The 23,712-nt window shown below is 36.5% G+C and overlaps 1 protein-coding gene across 1 annotated transcript in view; it reads right to left on the bottom strand.

Annotated features, from left to right (window-relative positions):
- Positions 1–22,830, bottom strand: part of LOC150102901 (E3 SUMO-protein ligase RanBP2-like) — a 673,019-nt gene extending 650,189 nt beyond the window's left edge. The window contains exon 1 of the mRNA XM_090397978.1: positions 22,703–22,830. Within this exon, the coding sequence (XP_090254104.1) occupies positions 22,703–22,774 (72 nt within the window). The 5' untranslated portion in view covers positions 22,775–22,830. The remainder of the gene's footprint in view (positions 1–22,702) is intronic.
- Between the last annotated feature and the right edge of the window lie 882 nt (positions 22,831–23,712).

Below are 23,712 nucleotides of genomic sequence, written 5' to 3'. Positions count from 1 at the left end.
ACTGCTCATTAAATATCACAACTATGTCTTTGCAGCAGCTGTCCTTATACCATTTTTCCAATCAATGTCATCCTACCATAATCAGTTTTTTGCTGGCTACATATCGAAATAACTTCCTAGAATTTTTTTTTTTTTTTTTTTTTTTTTTTTTTTTAATTATGCCATCATTATGTCTGCAGTTTATAGGCTCACATGTTATTCACTCCACCCAGCAATTTATAGAACACAGATATATCTCAAACATTAATTATTTGTTTCCAGTAATGAAAGCATTTCTATTCACACCTGTTCTTTCTCTTGCTTATATTTCCCATTCTCACACAGCTCATTAATAAGGGTTCACATATTTAAGCCATATTTAGTAATTAAAATATATCAACCAAATATAGCATTTGCTAATCCTAAATCGAACACATTAGCACCCTCCAAGCAGATTTGGTTATAATCAAAGAACTGTCATGATATTTGCTACCTGGCCATATGCAAGGATGAAATTGCTGGAGGGCAGTGTTTTCACCTGCCCCTAACAGATGGTTAGTGGTGGTGCAAGAGTCACAACAGCCCACCTGGAACATGTTAAGAAGATGCCCAAATTAAATAAGAGTAGGTGATTACGACAAGCTAAGGAACCAGCTAGCAGCAGTGCTGTAGAACAGTGGTTCAAAAATTTTTTTCACTTGTGTACCCGTATTAAACCTATTTCTATAAATTGTACCCCTTGTTTTTAAAATAGCTGTTTCAAACTTAACATTTATTATTTCATAATTAACGTTTTACATTTTGTTTATTTTACTTGTTTTTTCACCATTACTGATTATTTTTCGTATACCCCTGAATGGCCCAGCATGTACCCCTGTGAGGTACAAATACCACCGGTTGGGAACCAATGCTGTAGCATAACAATCTGGAGAAAGATGTTATTAGTGCATAAGATATGCACAAAGGCGATGGTGTTTGAAGAAAGCAGTATCAAAATGTATACCAAGAGTCAGCAAGAAAAATTAGGAAGGAGTTGGTGGATGAGTCAATCATTAAACCAAAGTTGCAAAAAAAACAAGGTAAGCTCGATGGCCTGTCAGTTAGTTTGTTTGAAACATAAATGCTCTGATAGGACAATTAATCCTATAGAATACTGCAAGTCTTATTCTGGCTGGTCTTCCTGTTTCTCGAGATAAAAAAATCCCAAGTTTCCAGAAGAGAAACCCTTCCATCTCCAAGCAAGACTGGCTAACTAACCTTCAGTTGAAAGTCCTGATAATGGTTCTTCGCATCTTAGATGGGATTCGAACCCAAGTCTTTCAAACCAAACCAAAGAAGGAAGAATGATTATAGAAGGAACAAGTGTTGAAGGCAATGACATAAAAAAAAGCATACATTGTTCATAAAAACTAATAATTTAAACGTGATGACATTAATTTGCATAAAGTTACATTATCCTTAAAATACTTTTCTTGTGGTTCATTTGTATCTTTTTTTTTTTTTTTTTTAATACCACCCATGCCAAGTTGGTAACCACCAACGAGAGAAAGAAAAACTGCAAAGGGATGACACTGGTGGAAGGACAATAATTAATGGAAGCAATATTAGAACTCTAGAATACAGTTATACAGAGTGTCCCAAAATTCACGCAAGAAGTAATTTTGATAGAAAACACAGGTTTTTAATTAAAAATTGTAATTTTTTATTGATTCATAAAGTATACAGTATAGGGTTATGCATGGAATAGCATATCGGGTAAATGGCCTCCACAGCTTTGCTGGCACATATGCACTCTTTTGTCGAAATTTTCCATGACCGTTTTGCATAAATGTGGCTGAATGTAGTTGATACAGCGCTCAATTTCCTCCTTCAAGGCGTGGGTGGTCGTGGGCTTGTTGGCATAAACCTTAGACTTCAAAAAACCCCAAAGAAAAAAGTCCAACAGCGTTAAGTCACATGATCTGGGTGGCCAATTCTGATCACCAAAACGGGAAATTACACGACCAGGAAATGACTCATGCAGTAATTGAACTGTTTCTCGGGCTGTATGGCATGTGGCACTGTCTTGTTGAAACCACATGTCGTTCACATCTACATCTTGCAATTTAGGCACAAAAAATTGGATTATCATGTCGCGATAGCGAGCACCAAAAACTGTTAATGCCTTACCAGCCGCATTTTCGAAGAAGAATGGACCGATGATGCCTCCAGCCCAAAATCCGCACCAAACAGTGACACATTGTGGATGCATTTGTTTCTCAACAATCACTCGTGGATTTTCTGAACCCCAAATGTGACAATTTTGTCGATTAACGAAGCCATCAAGATGAAAATGAGCCACATCGCTGAAGATGATTTTATTCGAAAAATAAGCATCCACTTGTTGTTGTTCCATAATCCATTCAACGAACTCTCTTCGCTGTGTGTGGTCAGTAGCTTCAGTTCTTGAGTCAATTGAACTGTGTAAGCATAAAGATGCAAATCTTTCGTGAGAATACGCTGTAGAGAGCTTCTCAAAATGCCCAATTCAAGACCATGGTGTCGAATTGATGTTCCTGGACTCTCAGCAACACTCTCACGAACTGCTTCGATGTTTTCTGTTGAACGACTTATTGAAGGACGGCCAGAGTGTATAAGATCACTAATTGATCCAGTTTCCTTGAATTTTTTAATTAATCTTTTCACAGTTGATGAAGTTAAATCACTATTCTGACCATATTTTGTACGAAAATTGCGAACTGTAGCTGCCAAACCTTCATTATTTTTAAAATATTGCTCAACAATGAAAATGCGTTGTTCTTTCGTGTAGCGCTCCATTTTTAATAACCCTGAACTGTCAGCTGTCACGCTGTCTTTTTTTTTTCGTTGGCAACACTTTACCGCACAAATAGCGCTAAATTTAAATCTTGCGTGAACTTTGGGACACCCTATATTAAAAAGTAGAAATGCATTTTTCTGTATTTAGTAGACAAACAGAAAATATAATAAAGGCATCTAAGATAGTGAGAAAATTTTAAAAGATTAACATGAAAGGAATGTATAAAGTAGAGGCTAAGAAGGGAAAACAAGATTGAGTGAAGGGATTTTTTTACATAGTAGGAAAAAAGGGGGAGACATAGAGAGAAAGAGAGGGGGTCTTGGTTTTTTTCGGAGAAGGTCAGTCATTATGAAGAGGGTTCGTTTCGGTGAAGGTCAGTCATAGTTAGCTAGAAGACCGCTCAGGAGGAGAGGTCGTTTTGATGGTCATCGCTGGAAGTATTCGCTTTTGCCCAGTTTATGTTCCGGCTTGCGGTTCGAGTATGTCCTGCTGATTCTAGGTCAAGGGACCTCGTTCCAGCCAACTGATGCCCGAAGATGCTGGATGGGTCGTTTATGTAGTGAAGAAAGCAAGTTCTGGATTTCCAGCCGCCAAGGTTCCTGATGATCTCCGCCTGTGGAAGTGCCCTCGTCGATATCAGAAAGGGGTGCCCATGCGTGTAAGCAATATCAAAAGGAAAAAGGTGATAATGATCTCGAGAATCTACTGATGTGGACTAGATGACTATTTCCCCCCCCCCCCATACACAGGAGGTTGGTTGGTCAACCTATAGTACATTAGTACTGTGTATGGGTAGTGGGTTGGGAAAGGAGGAATTTGTTTACATTTGATCTGAATGACGTTAAATTGCATTCCTTGGGAAACACAGCAAGTGGGAGACTGTTCCACAGTGCAGCAGTTGCAGGGATGAAGGAAGAGAAAAAGAAAGTTGTTCTGTTTGTTTCTAGGTGTACTGTGAAGGGATGTTGTTGAGCATTTTGAGAAAGCTTTTAGGGGCCCCACCCAATATGTGGGAGCAGTATTCAATAACTGGGTGGATTTGTGATTTGCATAATGTTAGTAGCTGTTCGGGGGTGAGTAATGTCTTGAGTGAAAGTGAAATCCTAGTTTTTTTAAGGCTGAGGATGCAATAGTTGTGATATGTTTATGCCAGGAGAGGTTTGATGTGAGGGTGATTCCAAGAAGCAAGATCTCAGACTGTCTGGAAATTTGGGTATCGTCAAAAAGAATACTGGGGAAAAATGGTTCTTTTTTATGGGAAATAGTACAGAACTGGGTTTTATTGGCGTTGAAATTTATGAGGTTATCCGAACCCCATTGTAGAATGGCTTGGAGATTGGAGTTGAGGGTGGTGGTGGTGGTTGATGTTCTGTAGGTTGAGGTGAGTTGTGAAGGGTAAGGCTTATCAAATGCAAGCGAGGAGTGAAGTGTGCTGTCATCTGTAAAACTGTGTATTGGGTTGGAGGTCAATAGCAGTAGGTCATTGATATATAGCAGGAAGAGGGTTGGTGAGAGAACAGAACCTTGTGGGATCCCAGCATTAATTGAGTGGTGAGAGGATAGGGAGCTGTCCACCATTACACACAGTGTGCATCCACTGTGTGTAATGGTGGACATTCAGAAGTCCTGGGTCAGACCGAATGATGGTAGTTTGCCTAGCAGGCCTTTGTGCCAGACCCAGTCAAAGGCTTTGGAGATATCTAGTGCAACCACTTGAGTTTTGCCAAACCTCTCCATAGCATTTGTCCAGAGATGGGTGACGTATGTGAGTAGATCTCCTGTTGATTGGCAGTGGCGGAATCCATACTGGCAGTCATTTATTTGGTGAGTGTCTTCAAGATAGTGTAGGAGATGGGAATTGATGATTTTTTTCCATTACTTTTGACAGGACTGAGGTAAGTGAGATAGGGCAGTAATTGGATGGTAGTGACTTGTCACCCTTCTTGGGAATGGGCTGAATATAGGCCAATTTCAAGTTTGTGGGATAGATTCCAGTGGAGTAAGAGGGGGTATATATAGGTGACATAGGATAGGGGTCAGTTCTGGAGCACAAACTCTCAGAACAATTGGGGGAATGCCATCGGGGCCAGGAGACTTTTTTGTGTCTAATTTGGACAGTATTTTTCTGATCTCATCCTGGCAAAAAGATATAGGGGGTATTGTATGTTGGGTGTCTAGAATAGTTGGGAATGGGAATGGGCTGAATATAGGCCAATTTCCAGTTTGTAGATTCCAGTGGAGTAAGAGAGTATATAGTCAGTTCTCGAGCACAAACTCTCAGAACAATTGGGGGAATGCCATCAGGGCCAGGAGACTTTTTTGTGTCTAATTTGGACAGTATTTTTCTAATCTCATCCTGGCAAAAAAGATATAGGAGGCATTGTATGTTGGGTGTCTGGAATAGTTGGGGGACATTTACCATCGTTAGTTATGCATGCATTTGAAGCAAAGTATGAAGCCAGATGATTGGCTTTTTCTGTGGGTGATGATGCAATAGAACCATCTGGTATGATAAGCATGGGAATAGTACTGGACAGAAGTTACGGCCAATTGCTTTGGTGAGAGACCAAAAGGCTCGGCTGCGTTGAACAGGCTGCTAGTTTCCTGCTTTTTGTTCTTTCGAACTCTGTTTTGGAAGCGTTGATTGTTTTTTTGCATCTATTACGGGCTTCGGTGTAAGCTTTGAAGGAGGATGAGGTTCTTGATTTCAGCCAGTTGTGGTATGTCTGGTGTTTCATCTCTACAGCCTTGGCACATCTTTTGGAGAACCAGGGTTTCGTTAGGGAATGGCAGTTCAGAGTGCTGTGTGGAATGTATGTATTCATGCCAGTGAGGATTACTTTGGTAATAAGCTCAGAGCATATGTTTGGGTTGGAAGGCTGGAAGCGATAGTCCAACCATGGGAATGAGGCATAGAAGTTGCGGAGGCTGTCCCACTCGGCACTGTTATAGTGCCAAACTACTCTTGTATGGGGGTGTCTGTGTAAACGTTGTTGCATGGGGGAGGAGATGAGCACTAGATTGTGGTCAGAATTACCCAGGAGGCTCACTACTCTCACTGTGTATTTGGAGGGGTCATTGGTGAGGAAGAGATCTAGGGTGTTTCGGGAGTGGTTTGGGTTATCTGGTATTCTGGTTGGCATCTGGACAAGTTGTGTAGGGTTGGAATACCAAGTAAGGTCTATTATACATGATTTAACTAGAAGCAGAAATTGTGGCACATATTGATCTAGTTTTTTATGTTAGTATTACTTCAGGACTAAAGGCAAGTAGCTAACCATTGAGAAGTAACTTGCTTAGTTGTGTGAGATAAGATAGCGTTACTACAAGGTGAAAGTTAATGTGCATCATGTTATTTAATGTCTAAGCTTGCCTGTGGTATAGTATGTGTAGGTCTGTTATGTTGTATGACTTAAGTGTACGCACAAATAATACCTTAGCCTGTTTACTTAAAGTTGAATTGTTGAACTTGGTTGGATAATTTAAGATTTAAACTAATATTACTGAGAAGTATAGAGCCAGGAAAAAGAATGGGTGCTTAGTGTTGACTTTATTGTACTTTAATTAGCATGAATAAATAGTTTTGTTTGTCAAATAACTTGCCTGATTCCTATATACCCATGCACTTCTCATAAAAAGACAGAACCTGTGTAAACTAAGGAGATTAGTAGCCATGAATTGAAGAATAGAGTATTGCGTCACTATGTCAAGCAACGCAATACGCTATTGAAGAATAGAGTATTGCATTGCTTGACATAGTGATAAGTGTGAGAGATATTTCCGTGCTTTGCTGAGTGTTTTTTCTAATGGAAGGATATTTAAGTCTTATCTGTGATTTCTGATGGTGCAGTTGTAATAAATAAATAAATTTTTCAGAAATCAATATAGAAAAACGCCTGCTGTTTAGACAAAGGGATCGACTCCAGCCAGAGGCAATTCCTAAGTTATAGTTTCGTGCAGGTGATTAAGCATAGTTATGACATTGAGAAAAAAAGGGGGGGAATCTAATTGAAAGAATGGATCAACTGTAGTAGACTAAATCAAGCAACGGATACAACAACTCGGAGTTACGACTGTAAAGAAAATAAGTCAAGTAAATAAGTCTTCTTCTTCTGGTTCCCATCTGCCATACGGCCGGGGGGGATGGTAGCTATATGCTACCATTCTAGGGAGAGATGATTATGAGCAAGGTGGTTTCCCGTTGCCTTCCTTACCGTAAGTATTTATGACTGTAACCTGTGTGTTCATGGGGCCGGTTTGCCTGCTTGCGTGATGAAAAACCCCAGATAAACTGGCGGAAAAAACCCTGCTGCCCACGCCCAAGACTGGCTAACTTGGCTATGGCTGAGGAAGATCCTTAAGCTCCTCACGTCGTGGACGGGAATCGAACCTAGGACACTCCTTCCCCAGGCATATGGTTGCGAAGCGCAAAGCCACTAGGCTAACCACACGGCCTATAAGTAAGTTGAGTTAATAAAAAGTTGAGTAAATAAGTAAGTTGAGTTAAAGGAAACAAAAGAGAAGAAATATTGAATATACAAGTACAAACATTAAAGAACATAAAATAAAAAATACATTATTTTTACACATGTTTGGTGTTTAGAGTGGAGATTTCCAAATTATGTAAAAAATTAATAAAAAATAATAAAAATAGAAAATATCTCAATCCACCCACAGTATTAATGTACTGCAGGTTTATAACCTTTTTTTAACACTTTGAGTGCTAGGACTCATAGTCTTATCGATGTATATTTACATCGATAAGGCTCAAAGTGTTAAGGATGGGAGTTAAAAAAAAAAAAAAAAAAAAAAAAATTTGAAGACACTACCATGTTAGAGTAATAACTAATAAACCAATACAATTACCCAATTCATAGTGAAGAATTTATGAAGACACACATTAGAATAATTACTTTACTTAACATTAAGAACATTCAAATGTTTCAACCTCTGTATTGAGTTCATCATCAAGATACAAGATGTCATCATACAGAACACAAGCTACATGACACAGCACTATACAAAAGTAAGATGAATCTAAATGCTCGTTAATCATTTACCCTAACCTGACCTCTGGTGTAAAAATAAATAAAAATAAAATAAGATAAAATAAAAAAATTTAAATAAAATAATGGAACTACATTAAACAATTTCAAATGCCCCTCTTGTATTGATATTTTTTTCTGTTTGGGGTTGTTCTCATTTGCCATATGCATTGAAGATGGGTCCTCCACATTCTTGGAATAATTAATCCATCATTTTTGTTTAGATTTGGATAATGTTTCAGCATTTCACAAACTGCTTTGAATTTTCTTTCAAACCAAGTTTTGGTGCTGTGTAGGGATTTGGTGCCTTTCCAGTCAAATTCTGTGGCATGTTTGGAATGCATGGTCTGATAGGCTTGTTTACCATAGTGGAGCTATTTAATGTGGTGTTTGTGTTCATCTTTTCTGGCTGGGATGGTGTGTGCTGTTTCTCCTACGTAAGGCAGTTTACAGGTACATTGAATTTTGTAAACCCCTGGGTGGGCCAGGTATGGAAGAGGATCTTTGGAAGAGGTAAGTAAATTTCTTAATTTTGTCAGGGGTTTGAAGGGTGTCTTAATGTTGTATTTAAGTAGTCTTCTTTCTATTTTTTTTCCGAAATGACCCTAATGTAAGGTATGGCCATGGAATATTTGTAATCTTTTTTTGCTTTTACTGGCATTTTTATGGAGGATCTTGAACTGTTTTTTTTATTGTAGCCATTTTTTTTTTTACAAATGTTTGGTTAATGATTTCAAATTTTTGGTTCAGAGCCTGTTCATTGGAGCAAACTGTTAGGGCTGTGTTTGAAGGTGCTGATGACTCCTAGTTTTTGTTGGATGGTGGTATGAATTTTTATGTATGTATTGGTATGCAGTAGACAGTGAAGGAGAGGCAGCCTGTGGGAAGACGTGTGACAAGTGTGTCTAGAAAAGGAAGAGAGTTGTTTTTGATTTCGATAGTGAATTAGATATGTTTGTGTTTGTTCAAGTGGCTTAGGAATGTATTTAATGTTTTGCGGACATGGGGCCAAATGGCAAAAATATCATCAACATATCTGAGCCAGACTTCGGCTTTAGGCTGGCCGAATCTGAGCTTGTTGCTCGAGGTCTGCCATGTAAAAGTTAGCTATTGGGGGGGAAAGTGGTGAGCCCAAGGCTGTACCTTCTTTTTCTAAGTAAAAATTATTTTGCCACACAAAATACCCAGAGCGGAGTACATGAGTAAAGAGGACCATGATGTCGGGCAGAAGCATGTTCTGTAAGAGAAGAATAGTATCATTGATCAGGACATTAGTGAAAGGGCAGTTATGTCAAAGCTGACTAAGAAATCTTTGGCATTGAGTGTGATGTTTCTAATTTTGTTCATGAAGCGTTGTGTATTTTGTATGTGGGAGGGGTGATGACCTACCAACTCCTTGAGTGTGGCCGCTGGTTTCTTGGCGAAGTGATAATTAGGGCTGTCGATTCCCTCAAGTATTGGTCAAAGTGGTGTGTTTGTTCTGTATATTTTTGGCAGGCCATAAATTCTGGGAGCACATGCATAATGCAGTATTAGTTTTTAGGTTGTTTCCTCTGGTCACATGATCACCAATTTGATTAATTCTGTTTTCTTTTTGATGAGGTTTGTAGGGTTGTGACTCATCATTTCTTACATGCTGTGGTCAGAAACTCGTTCATTTTTTTCGAGGTATTCTGTTCAATTGAGGACAACAGTAGCATTACCTTTATCTGCTTTTGAAATCACGATGTTTTCGTTATTTCTTAAGGATTTAAGGGCCAATTTTTCTGAAATTTGGGGATTCAGCATGGTTAGGATGACTGAATGTGATGAAGCATGTCATTTAAGTTAATGCTGATGCCACGGATGTTGGTAAAGCGAATATGAAAGATTTTCTTGCGAGTTTTTTTGCATAAAGGCAGTGTACTAATTCAGGTTTAGTTTCATATTTAATGTTTCAAAAAGTGAAGAGAAAAAGAGAAGGGGAACACTGCATATTCAAGGAAAAAATCCTTGAACATGTTGACCATACACAGAGCATCTGGTTTCAAAACCATAACATGGCATTTGGTGGAAAACATCAATAGTGGCCCCTGCAAACCATTACACAGCCTCCCTCCCTACAGGCACAAACCTGGTAGTGTAGATGGAAGGGAACTTATGTACCAGTTGATCGAGAAGCCTCAAAAAAATCCATTACCATCTGGTTCCGTTCCATACACTAACTAGTGGCCAGCCTGCAGAACCACTTTACTATTACACCCTCAAAAACAGGGGAGGTACTGAATCTCTGCAGCATGTTCGGCATGCCCTTATTACTTACACTGAATGTAGAAGGTTGGTGGGGAGGGAGGGAGGAAGAAACCACAACTCTTACTCTAGGAACCAAACATGATGATAACCAGTTCAGGTCCCCAATAAGCAAGGTGGTAGTATTTCACCAGGCAATAAGTCATCTACCGCTTATGCTAGTTGGCATTTACTCCAACTAGAAAGATATCCTTTTGCAATGGAAATACTTGCTATCAGTGCCCATTTAGTGGAAAACAGGTTACACCATAAGATTGGGTTGACTTGACCAAGAGAGGCTGTACATTATGCATCATTGGCCAATATTAGTCATGATTGTGTCTTTCCGCACAGCAATTTTCATTCAAGTTTAAGAGGGGTTGATGGAAGATGGTACAACACGAAAGATCGTGTTGTACCATCATTTTACTTTATGGTATCATGATATGATCACTTAAACAGAAAGGGAGAGAAAAGATTAGCACAAGTGTTCTTTGTCAGGAAAGAGACTCAGAGAAAGACCAAGATGTAGTTGAATGGATATAGTAAAAAGTGCCTTAAAAGAAAACAGATTAACCTGGAGAAAAAAGCGACGTTTTCATGTAGTACTATCATAATATCCTGTACCCCCCCCCCGGTGGATACATATCCGGAATTTCATAATGAAAACAATTCAAACTGAAAATAATTATTTTCTGGTTTAACAGAAAATGAGTCATTCTTGATCAAATGTGCTGATTAGAAACTGCTTCATTGTAGATGCGAGAGAGAGATGAGGTGGTGGCCCCCTCCTGCATGAACATAATTGGGTGAAGAACGCTTTTTTTCTGCAAGAATAACACCACATTTTTGAAGAGCGGTTGCAAGTAGCCCTGTGCATTTACTGAGGATGTCTTCCAAACCCTTACAGCACATGGATCTTCAAAGAAAAAGGGAACCCACAATGATGAATGCAGTGAAGCCACACCAAACAGTAAGTCATGGTGAATGCAACTGCTCCTGTGTGTAGGCGTGTGGATTGTCCTATGCCCAAATTCGACAGTTTGGTGTATTAAATGTCCCATGCAATGGAAAATGACTTTGTCTGTCCAAAAGATGTTGTCCAGCCATTGTGGGTCTTCTGTGACTTTTGTCCAAGCTAACATTATGAATTACTCCTACTTAGTGGTATCATTTGGTAACAGCTGGCAAAAGAGATTGCAGCTTGTATGGATACAAGTTTAACACAGCAGGAAAGATGTAGAATATGGATGTTTTCACTATATCCATGATGATCCTTGCAGCTTCCCATGCACTGCTTATGCCATTTGTTAATTTTGCGGCTAGAGCATTCATGTGCAACACCACAGCATTGCTACAGGCTTCAGATAACACTGGTGTCCCAGTGCAAGGGCGATCTGACAAACTTTCAGTTTCCTTAAAATGTATTAAAGACTGTAGTCTGGCAAGAGTGATAGGACCTCAACCTTTCTTCATTCTTTTCTGTGTCTGAAACTTTCATAAAGCTTCCGCTGACGATTCCCCTCTTATGTAAAACAATTTCGCAAACAATGTGTTATCCACCAATGTTAGCATTACAGCAATAAACCATTCTTTTCACAAAAACATTTCTGTTCCCACCAACAACTGGGAATTTGCCCGCATTCATTATGGTCTACCAGCAGTATACCCTGCGTTTTATAGGACTATCATTTGTATGGCTCTCACAAACGAGGCATGAGGTACAGCATCCTCTATTGCTGAAAATTTGAACTAAAATTTTTTTCCCTGCCAAAAAAAATCCCACTCTTTACGATTAACCTTCATGCAAACTGCACTCTAATAATACCAATATCTCCGATTTTTATGAATTACTGAGATATTTACAAATTTATGGGACACCCTGTATATATTATATAAGGTAGGAGAAAGACTATGCCACTGTCAGACTTCCTGATTTTCTTCTGCTAGGTATTCATTAACATTTATGATTGCAGTTGTATTATTATTATGTGACACTCCAAGGAGACCAGACTCATTGAGGGAGGGTACTCACTCCACAACTCAAATCCAAACTACAGCAAACCACGACTACCATCATCATCTACACCAACACCATCTACTAGCAGCCACCATCACCACTAGTATTTTTACAGACAATCACAAACATCCATGCCTACGGCAGGATGCAAACTTTTGACTCCAAGATTGTATGCCATTCCTAAAATACATAAAGAGGGTATGCCATTAAGTACAATAGTTGATGGAATCTATTCTCCAACTTACCAACTGTCTAAATATCTAGCCAAGATTTTACAACAACACATTCACAACTCGGATACTTACATCAAAAACTCACAACATTTTGATGAAAAATTAAAAGCCATCCCTATCTCTGAAGATGATATACTAGCAAGCCTTGACATCACATCTCTGTTTATAAACATTCCAGTTGTGGAAGTCATGGGTAGCCCCTCTCTCCTTCTTGTGCTGACTTATTCATGGAAGACCTAGAGGATAAAATCTTATCTCAAACTACACCAAAACCGAAAACTTGGTACAGATATGTAGATGACATCTTTATCATTTGGAATCATACGAAAGAAGAACTAATGGATTATCTCAACCAAATCAATAATTTCCACCATACCATCAAATTCACATTAGAAATTGAAAAAGATGAACAACTTCCATTCCTACACATCTTAATAAAGAAATAAACCAATAACAGTATCAACCTGTCTGTGTATAGAAAACCTACGAATACTGGACGTTACCTCCATTTCAACTCGTCACATCATATATCCCAGAAACTTAGCATTATCCATATGCTTAAGAAAAGAGCTATACAGTACACCACAGACCAGGATGACTTACAAAAAGAATTAACTACAATATCCAGAGAGCTATCCTTAAATGGTTATCCTAAAAGACTCTGCAACAATATCCTCTTTTCAGATATACCACAAAGACAACGTGATGACACCCAATACATCCGTACTATAACTATTCCGTTTGTCAACAGCATTTCCAAAAATTTGGCTATCCTTCTAAAACCACACAATATTAGAGTAGCATTCGAGCGGTCAATACTATTCGAAAATTTTTAAGATCACCGAAAGACCCTCATCCTTTCTATAAGTACTCTGGAGTATATAATATACCTTCCTCCTGTGGTGTTAGTTACGTTGGTCAGACATCTAGAAGCTTCGAAACGAGACAGAAGAAGCACATAGGTTATGTTAGAAATAACAGACAAGATATTTCAGGCCTTTCTTCCTAATTTGCCTCTAGCAACCATCTTATTGAGTGGGATAAGAGTCATATGCCCTATATAGAAGAGAACTACCATTCCAGAACCTTCAAGGAGGCTGCTATGGTTGCCCGTTCAACAGGAAACCTAAATAAGAATGAAGGTCTAATCCTACCTGAAATGTGGAAAACTTTAATTAGATCACTAAACATCAAAGAAATGAACTTTCACGCCAATTACATTATGTCTCGTAACAAATAAATCATGTTACCGAGACACACGCTTTGTCTCGCACAATACTAATTTTGTATGAATCAGAACTGTCAGTTAAAACCTAATCTGTTACCTTCATATCACTTACTAATTGTATCCCTGAAGATGCCGATAACAAAAAATCTGTGAAACTAGTAGGATGAAAAATTAAAACTCACTTGACTAACATTCATAAAAAAGTGTTATAGTTAATTATACAAGTAGTCAAGAAAAGAAAATCACATTATTATATTTAACTGATGACAAAGTCTCTAGCACCATCACTAATCATGTTAAAACCTTATCTTAAAAAAAGCTACCCTACATAAGGATCATGGGAAAAAAAAAAAAAAAAAAAATATTAAAACTGAGTTAATGGATTATAGTGAGAACTGGTAATGACAGACATCAAGGATATTCATCCAAAAACCACCATTCTGTCTGAATTGTTATTTCTTTTTCTTTAAAAAAAAAAAAAAAAGGTTAGGGGAGACTGCACTTTCCACTCATCCTTGATCGAAACATTCTTATATTGTTCCTTGCAGGAACAATATATGACCAAGTGAAAAATTTTTCACTTGGTCAGACTATAATAAATTTAGTTTAATACTTTATCCAAGTGTGTGCAAACAAAGTTTGCGCCTGAAAGTATCTTCAGGACTGGGGTAAAGTGGTACAACACTGGGCGACTCCTTGCAAAGGTAGAGCAAGCTACCAACACTCCTATCTCAGTATCTCCCATAATGCAAACGCAAAGGTAGAGAAAGCTACCAACAGTTTTGAATTATGGGAGATACTGAGATAGGAGTGTTGGCAGCTTGCTCTACCTTTGCAAGGAGTCGCCCAGTGTTGTACCACTTTACCCCAGTCCTGAAGATACTTTCAGGTGCAAACTTTGTTTGCATACACTTGGATAAAGGATTAAACTAAATTTATTATAATTAAGATTAGTGTTTTCTTCCTTGGCCAATTACTTCACATACCCAAGGATGTAAAACATAATTGCTGCCATGATTTTGTGGCATCAGAAATGACATATATACAGACTAAGGAAGCAAAACATTGGGATAGTGGTTCAATGCAATTAAGTGAAGGCTGTGCACTCTATAACTCAGAAATGAAGAATAATTTATTATATCATAGTTCAATGAACATTACCATACTGGTGGCATTGCAGTATTTCAGTAAGCAGAACAGATACCAGAATTGAAAAAGATGCACTGCAAAGAACCATAGCTGTCTTATGTACATATATTATTTTAACAGTTGGCTATTTTCAACAGATGAGAAGTTAACACTGAGTTTCTGGATCCCAAAAAAAAAAAAAAAAAACTCCAGTTCTATATAACACTGATTAACTCATTCAGTTGAAAATGTTCTAGATGGGATTCAAACTAAACTGGCATTATGGACAATGCTTCTAATACAGTCAACAAATATGGAGCAATCATGATATTATTGTGCAATAATTTGACTAAATCACATCCAACATTGGAAGGAAGAAATTTCAATTACAAGGATGAAGTACCATAAAGAAACTTGCAGAGCTTGATTAATAAGAAAACACAGTCACAATAAAACCTATTTCCAAATGTTAACTTTATAAGATGAATAACAATGAAATTTTATAAGAGCAAAACTTTAGTATCACTCAAAATCAGACTAAACAAAAAGATATTACTTAATTTGGGGGAGAGAGGTGCAACCAGATAATCACATTACTGTTATTGCATGGCACTTCGAGGGAGGGCACCTATTCTACAGCTCTCTGTCTCTACCACTCAATCCACCAACACCATCTACTGTCCACCACCACTAGTATTTCCACAAACATCCATACCCACAGTGAGATTCGAACCCACAGACTTTCGGCTGGAGAGTGGATACACCAACCATTTGGCCAACCAGGCTGACAGAAATGACATATATACAGACTAAGGAAGCAAAACTTTGGGATAGTGGTTCAATGCAATTAAGTGAAGGCTGTGCAATCTCACTCTACAACTCAGTAATGAAGAATAATTTATTATATCACAGTATCATATATCATATGTATATGTAGAAAGTATTTTACCTTTGGTGTAATATACGTTAAAGATGCAAAGAAATTTTACACTTGGTTTTAATACTTTTCCCAAGTAAGCAAAACAAAGTTTGGCACGTGAAATATATTCATGTAGAATCCACTTATTGTGATCGCTGATAATATTATCAATCGGCTATTGTTATCAAAATCAGTTAGTCCCAAAACACACCGTTTAAAGTTAATTAAAAATAATCCCTTTATTACAATCAAAGTTCCAGTTATGTTATCAAAATCTTCGAATGTTTAGCCTTTTGTGTCTCAGAATTCTAAGAAATAAGGGTTAATCAGGAGAAAATTTAACAAAGAACATTTGTCGAAATCTGACTTGTTTGGCAATCTTCCTTTAATCTTACATCTTCCAGGCAAATGCAGGTGGGTAAGCTTAATCTTTTTTTAATCTTAATCTTCTTTAAATCTTCCAGACAAATGCAGGAGGATATAAATACAGGCTAATTGTCATTTTTCAAGCTTATTTTTGTGTTCTCTTTCAGTAAGTGAATTTGACTAAGTGCTCGTTAAAACAATCCTAAGCATTATGACAGAAGCAAGTAAAAAACGTAAAAATTTATCTTTTCAAGAAAAGCAAAGAATTTTGAGTGCTATGATAAGTTGCCCAAAATGAGTCAGTGTAGTGCAGCTGTACATTTAAAAATTTTACAACTACTCTTGTGTAAGATCTTAAAAAACATCAAACACTAAAACTTCAGCTCTTACTAATGAGAACATGGATATCGGAAGAGCGTCTGATCTGGTAATAGTCAAGTTGAATCGGCATTAAAAATTTGGTTTAATAATGCTCGAGAAAAGAATGCTTCGATTAATGGGCCTTTGATGTGTCAAAAAAGCAGAAATTGCAAAACAATGGGCAAAGAAAATTTCACTGCAACTGATGGATGGTTGTGTATAAGCATATTCATGAAGAAGGAAAAAGTGCTGAATTTTTTATCAGCTGATGCGTGAATTAAAATCGAGTGGCCAACAATTATTGCTGAATATTCTTCCAAGAATATTTACAATGCAGATGAAACAGGACTCTATTTTCATGCAATGCCTGAGCATACTTATTTGTTTAAAAAAGAAAGTACTATACTAAAAGATTTAAATCTTCAAAAGAGCGAATGACATTTCTTTCTTGTGCTAATATGAAAGGTGAGAAAAGAGAGCTCCTAGTGATTTCAAAAAGTAAAAATCCTTGATGTGTTAAAGGTATCAAAAGTTTGCCTGTTAACTGGTTAGTTAAGTGGGATCTTAAATTAAAGAACATCAAAGTAATTTTCTTGACTTCAAACACTACATCATTAATTCAACCATGTGACCAAGGCATCATACGAGCTCTTAAAGCTTATTATCACAGAGAAGGTCATGCGAGAATTATAGCTGAACTTGATTATATAAAAGAACAATCTGATGCAAGTGCAATTGCGAAGATTTTCCTTCTGGAAGCATTGCATTTGGTAGCAATGTCATGGAAGCAAGTCTCAGAGAAGACTTAAAAACTGCTTCCAAAAAGGTGGATTTTTATAGGTCTTATTTCTGGGAAAATTCCTGTGTTGGATTTTTTAAAAGAAACTCTGAAGCTTCTTCTTCTGAAGAATCTGAATATCTTACAAATGAAATCTTTGATAACACCTCAGATGGTATGTCAAAAGAAGAATTTCAAAACTGGTCAGATATTGATAAAGTTGAAGTGGTGGCTACAATGACAGTGTTAGAAATATGTTAAGCTGCTTCCGATGAGAACTTTAAACTAATAGAAGAAAGTGAAGCTAATACAAGTACAGGTATCCCTTGCTTAATACAGTTTTGCTTAATGCGGGATTTGATTAACGTGGTGAAATTAATTGTGGCAATCCCTTGATATACACGGCAAGAGTTTTGATTAACGTGCCTAAACCCTGCAAAGCTCGCAGCTGATCTGACAGATATACATGCAAAATGTTTAATATAAATATTCTTACACAATTCAGTGTATAGCTTGGAGGTCATGAGTAGCTGTGCATTCATGTTACAAGTGATATTCCGCACTGTTTTTTTTGCTGTCATTTTGGTTTAACACATGTTATATAAAGGTTTGTGATATTTGACAGTAAATTGTATCTGAGAGATACCGCAACCTCCAATGTCAGTATAGTATGGTTTAGTTTTTTTTATTTTTTGTTCAATAATTTCTAGATCGTAAGTGAAAATAAATAAACCATCATGTATTACTGAAATAGAGAGCCAAAGGCTTGTTTATCATACATGTACTCTAGGAGATATGCTTTACATTATGGAAAATACTAAGAAAAGTGATCTGGAGCTTACTCCACCTTTACTACGAGTTGCCCATAAGGTAGCTTATGCTTGCATCTCCGAAACTTTTAGTTTCTGTATGAAACTAAACTAGGCATGAAACTCCTGTAGTTTCTATATTTGATTATGAAATAATGTTGGATTCAATATCCTTAATTTGTACCATCATTTATTATATTTGCAGTGTTTTTTCTTTATATTTTATTGCATTTTAGCACATACTAGTAATGAATGTATCTCTCAGATATACCGCGACCTATGCTACAATTTTTAATGCCGCGAGCTCCGCAGGGTTACATTTACCACGCAAGAACCTGCAAGTCTCGTGGCATGAGCATGATGATGTCATTTCTCCTATGAATAATTAATACAGTAATCATTCATGGACGAATTGTAATTTTTACCATTGATTATTAGATTTAATTAACGCAATTTTGATTTGATATACGCGGTAACATCGAGGGATTAATTAATTGCGTTAATCGAGGAATACCTATATAGAACAAATTTTAGAAGCTCCTCCAACCAATGCCCAGATGCAAGAAGCTTTACGAATACTTCGTTGCAGTGTGCAACATAGAGCAACAAACTTGAAAGGCATTATGAGTATGAGCAATTTATTAATGAGCTACTGTATTCAAACACACAACAGACAATAGTAGATAAGTTTTTAAAATAAATTTTATGTTGTTTATTATTAAAAAATTGTTTATAACAATAAATTATATTAAAAGATGTTCATAACAATAAATTGAAATAAATTATGCAATTTTTATATCCTTTGCTTATGGCTAGAACATTTAAATCGAATGGACAACAGCAGACTACCAAAAATATTATACAGATACAAAATAAGTGGAAAAAGAAGAATCGGAAGACCACGAAAGAGATGGCATGAGACCGGAACAGGCCACATGGCCTAAATTTCCATGTTAGGAAGAAGAAGAAGAAGAAGAGCTTAATGTTATCAGCTAGTAGGTTACACAGAAAGAGAAAGTAAAAAGGATTGGATCTCGAATGAAGTTAAAAGATTAAGCGATCAAAGGAAAAGTATGAAACTAAAACAAAACTATAACAGAAATGAATATAATAGATTAACCAGAGAAATTAGAAAACTAGTTAAAAGAGACAAGAATAACTGGTTAGAAGAAAAATGCAAAATGGCAGAAAAGCTATGAAAAGAAAATAACCTTAATGGATTATATAAACAAATAGACCAAATTAGTAAGACATGGACAACAAAAAATTATAATCATCAAAAACAAAGAGGGACAACTAATTGAAAGTAAAACAAAAAGAATGGCCAGATGGGAAGAATACTTCAAAGATTTATATAATAAAAACAGCTCCCAGGATATTACAATTCCAGCCACTGAAATGGAAGGGGAAACAAATATCTTAACCAAAGAAATAATAGCACACAGCATAGAAAAACTCAAAACTAGGAAAGCACCTGGCATTGATCAAATACATGCAGAATTCTTAAAAGCAGGAAAGGAACAACTTTTGGAACCATTAAAAACATTATTTGAAAGGATCTATCAAAACGAAGCAGTGCCTACTGATTGGACCAAACAGGGCAAAGCACAATAGTCTATCAATTGTGCTTCGCCCTGGTCTCAAACCGGCCTGTTCTTCTCCTAGTGCCAGTTCTATACACAAAAAAGGAGATAAAACAGAATGCAACAATTACAGAGGCATTAGCCTCCTCAGTATTCCAAGTAAGGTTTTTAAAAGTACTCCAAAAACAAATTAAGCCATATATAGAACTGGCATTAGGAGAAGAACAGGCCGGTTTCAGACCAGGGCAAAGCACAATTGATCAACTATTCACCTTAAGACAGCTAATAGAAAAGACACTAGAGTACAACCCAAGTTGCTACATAAATTTCATAGACCTTCGTCAGGCATTTGATTCAATCCGTAGAAAAGAACTATGGAAAACTATGGAAGAATTTGGAATTCCCAACAAAACCATAAGAATAATAAAGAATCTATATGAGAAATCGGAAAGTGCAGTATGAATGGAGGACACCTTAACCAACTGGTTCCACACAGAGAGCAGAGTAAGCCAGGGATGCAATCTGTCAGCAGACCTGTTCAATCTTACACTGGAAGAAGCAACCAATAAGGCCCTAAACAATGAAGACTCTGGAATCAAAGTATATGGGAAAAATGCGACAAATTTAAAATTTGCAGATGACATTGCATTACTTGCAAGCACAGAAGAAAATCTACATCGAATTTCTGATAAAATAAAGGAGTGTATAAAATCTGGATTAAACATAAATATAGACAAAACAAAAATTATGCAAATAGGAAAAAGAAGCACCAATCTGAAAATTGAAATTGATAGTAAGAATCTAGAGCAGGTAGAAAACTTCAACCTACCTTGGAGGAGTTATTGGGTACAATGGTGAAATTATAAAAGATATAAACAGACGAATCAGTCAAGCATCCCAAACTTTTGGACGACTTAATAAAATATGGATGTCAAGAGACATCAAACAAGTAGCAAAAGTAAGAATCTGTGAAACAATGGTCCTCCCAATACTCCTGTATGGAAGTGAATGCTGGAATCTCATAAAGGATGAAGAGAAAAAAATTATTAGTCACTGAAATCGGCTGGCTAAGAAGATTAATTGGAGTATCTCTGCTGGATCGACTAAGAAACGAAGACATAAGGAAACGACTAAAACAATAACAGACAAAATCCAAGAAAGAAGACTGCGATGGTTTGGCCATGTGACCAGAATGGAAACAGAAAGACTACCATCTAAAGCCCTGAATACAACGATGGAAGGTCAAAGATCCAAAGGACAGCCCAGAATTAGATGGATAGACAAAATAAAAGAGGACCTGAAAACCAAACCACAAGTGACACCAAACTGAACAGAATTGTTCTGACTCTCCTGGGACAGACAGAAGACAAAAGAGTTCATTCGGCCTCATCATCATCCACATAGATGATGGAAGAGAGAAGAAGAACGATCCTAAAGTGATCACAATAAGCAGTGTCTACTGTATATTCCCCAGTGGATCAATTGGTTAGCGCACAGTACACATAAGGCAGTATCTGTGAGTTATGCTGAAGCTGTGAGTTTGAGTCTCATCTGGGGAAAGGTTTTGTGCAAGTCACTTTTGTGCACAGATCTGGGCACCAGGGTTTCTTGGTGATGGGGAGGAGGTAGAGAGGATCCAGAGGCGAGTGACCAAGATGGTCTATGGAATGAACCTTAGGAGAACAGGGGTGCAGATTTGTGGGTTACAGAAATTGGTTGACAGGTAGAAAAGGGGGTGATATGATTGAGATATTCAAATTACTGAAGGCTTTTTACAAGATTAATTTAGTGGAAATTTTTCAGAACAGGTCTGGTGGCGAGAGAACTAGGGACCATCCATGGAAATTGAGCAAGAGTATAAAGAACTAAGTTTTTTTATTTGGAGAGTAGTGAATGAGTTGAATAAGCTACCAGAGTCTGTTGTGGGATGACTGTGAATGGTACCCACAAATTCAAAAAATTCAAAGCAAGACATGATAGATACTGTGCAAATGCTGAATAGTTCTTGGCATGATGTTTAGGGCCTCTCTCGATGAGTCTAAGGACTCCTTGGAGTGGCCCGTAATAATAATATGATATATATATATATATATATGATACTATGTATGAGATATATATGATATATACATGTATCATATCTCATATACACACACACACACATATCATTATATCATATAAGTAGCTATCTTGTGAGTGCATCTTACAAGTATAGATCACGATTAGATTTTATTGGTTAGCCAAAATACAGGGATGAAATAAGAGATTCTGATGTTATAATGGCTATTAAGGAGCTAAATTAACTAAATTATAATATTATTACATTTAACACAAAATGTATTGAAAACTGATGCAGGTCCAATGTATGCGAAACTTAAAGAACATTGTCGAAAGGTTTGATACTTATATACTAAGGTCAGAACCAAGTTAAGGAGGTACCCAAACAGGCACTGAAAGGGCAATAATTTGCATCATTGATATTCCTAAATTAAAGTAGCTGCAGGGCCTTTATTATATAAGTATAGGAAATGATTAAAGATGTTACTCTCAACGATAACATCAGAATATGTTATCGTTGTCAAGCTTAGATCCTTACATTGCACTACACAATACTCGAAGAAAAATGTTATTTGCATGCACAGAATGACCTGATGGGTGAGACCATGATAATTAGGGTAGTGGAGTGACAATTTCTTTGATATCATCGAGACCCAACAATGAAAAAAAAACTAGATATAAGAACACCTTACATGAGTATAATGAAACAAGCTGACACACGAATTTAGAAGCTGGAAGATTTCAATATATACAAACTAGATTTGAAATGCTTTATAGTCTAAAGTTATGGCTTAAAGTAAGAATGATGAGCTTAAATGACACCACCTGAATGGTTATTTACAATATAATCCATGGAATAGTTAATGGATTATCAACTATTTAAAAACACTATCAAAGAAAGGCTATTAACACAATTTAGTTGATAAGTGGTAGGGAACTATGACAGTTATGAATGCGTGGAGTGGGAAGAAAAGTCAATGAACTAATAAAACTATATGCATGGTATTAAATTAAAAATTTAATACCATGCATGGTATTAAATTAAAAATTGTGACAAACACTTCTCGGTAAGACTAGCTTAGATACACATACTAATAGATTTTCTAAACCAACCTCATTTTCATTATGTATCTTGCTAAATATATCCGCTATGTGTTTATCAACATCTGTTTTCGTCCGAAACATTTTTCTTTTACTATCAATATCTATACAGTAATTTACAAATAATACAAATATCAAGCGAAGAAAAACGTAGTAATAAATAAAATGATGTACAATTCATACTACATGCCACCTCATGCGCCGCGTTGCGGAAAAAGATTTCAAGAAAAAAAGCAGAATACATATAGATTTCCGAAATGACAAAAAAAAATACGAATTTCCACTAGGTATAAAAAATAATTAACTAAAATAATAATAATAATAAGCACACGCTTTTTTTGTTCCCGTATAGGGAGTAGGGAAGGCCGTTTAATCCCTATCTAATAATAATAATAATAATTATTATTATTACGTTGAATTTTTTCTTGACAATTATTCATAAGACTATTACACTTTTTTTTATATAATCTTTGTCAAGTAGCTTTATTTTGATTTATTCTAATATATGAATTAGAACCATCAGTTATAACCTAGTCTGTAACCTGCATGTTAGCTTACTAGTTTGTATTCCCTGAGGATGCCAATAGATAAAATTTGCGAAACATGCAGGAGGATAAAATAAAGCTACTTGACAAAGATTATATATAAAAAGAGTGTAATAGTCTTAATAATAATTATTATTATTATTTTATTCAGATAATTGATACACAGTCAAAAAACAAGATATTATTATTATTATTATTATTATTATTATTATTATTATTATTATTATTATTAAATGGCCTCGCCTACTCCCGTATACGGGAATAAAAAGGAGTTAGCTGGTTTTTTTATTATTATTATTATTATTTTAATTTTAATGTGGTTCTGACTCCTGTTTTTAATTTAAAAGTGTCATAAAGAAACTCTACTTGTCACGCTGAAGACAGTGACATATAATTCATCGAAATTGGCCAAGTGGAATTAAAAATCTGAGTGTGCTAAAAAAATTAAAGCATACACCGCGGTTGCTAACGAGTACA

The sequence above is a fragment of the Typopeltis vanoorti genome, chromosome 9 (assembly GCF_054136105.1).
Source record: "Typopeltis vanoorti isolate ZY-2024b chromosome 9, IOZ_Tvanoo_1.0, whole genome shotgun sequence".
NCBI classification, from domain to species: domain Eukaryota; kingdom Metazoa; phylum Arthropoda; class Arachnida; order Uropygi; family Thelyphonidae; genus Typopeltis; species Typopeltis vanoorti.
The sequence above is the reverse complement of the archived record's forward strand: the minus strand, read 5'-3'. Positions and strand labels throughout refer to the sequence as shown.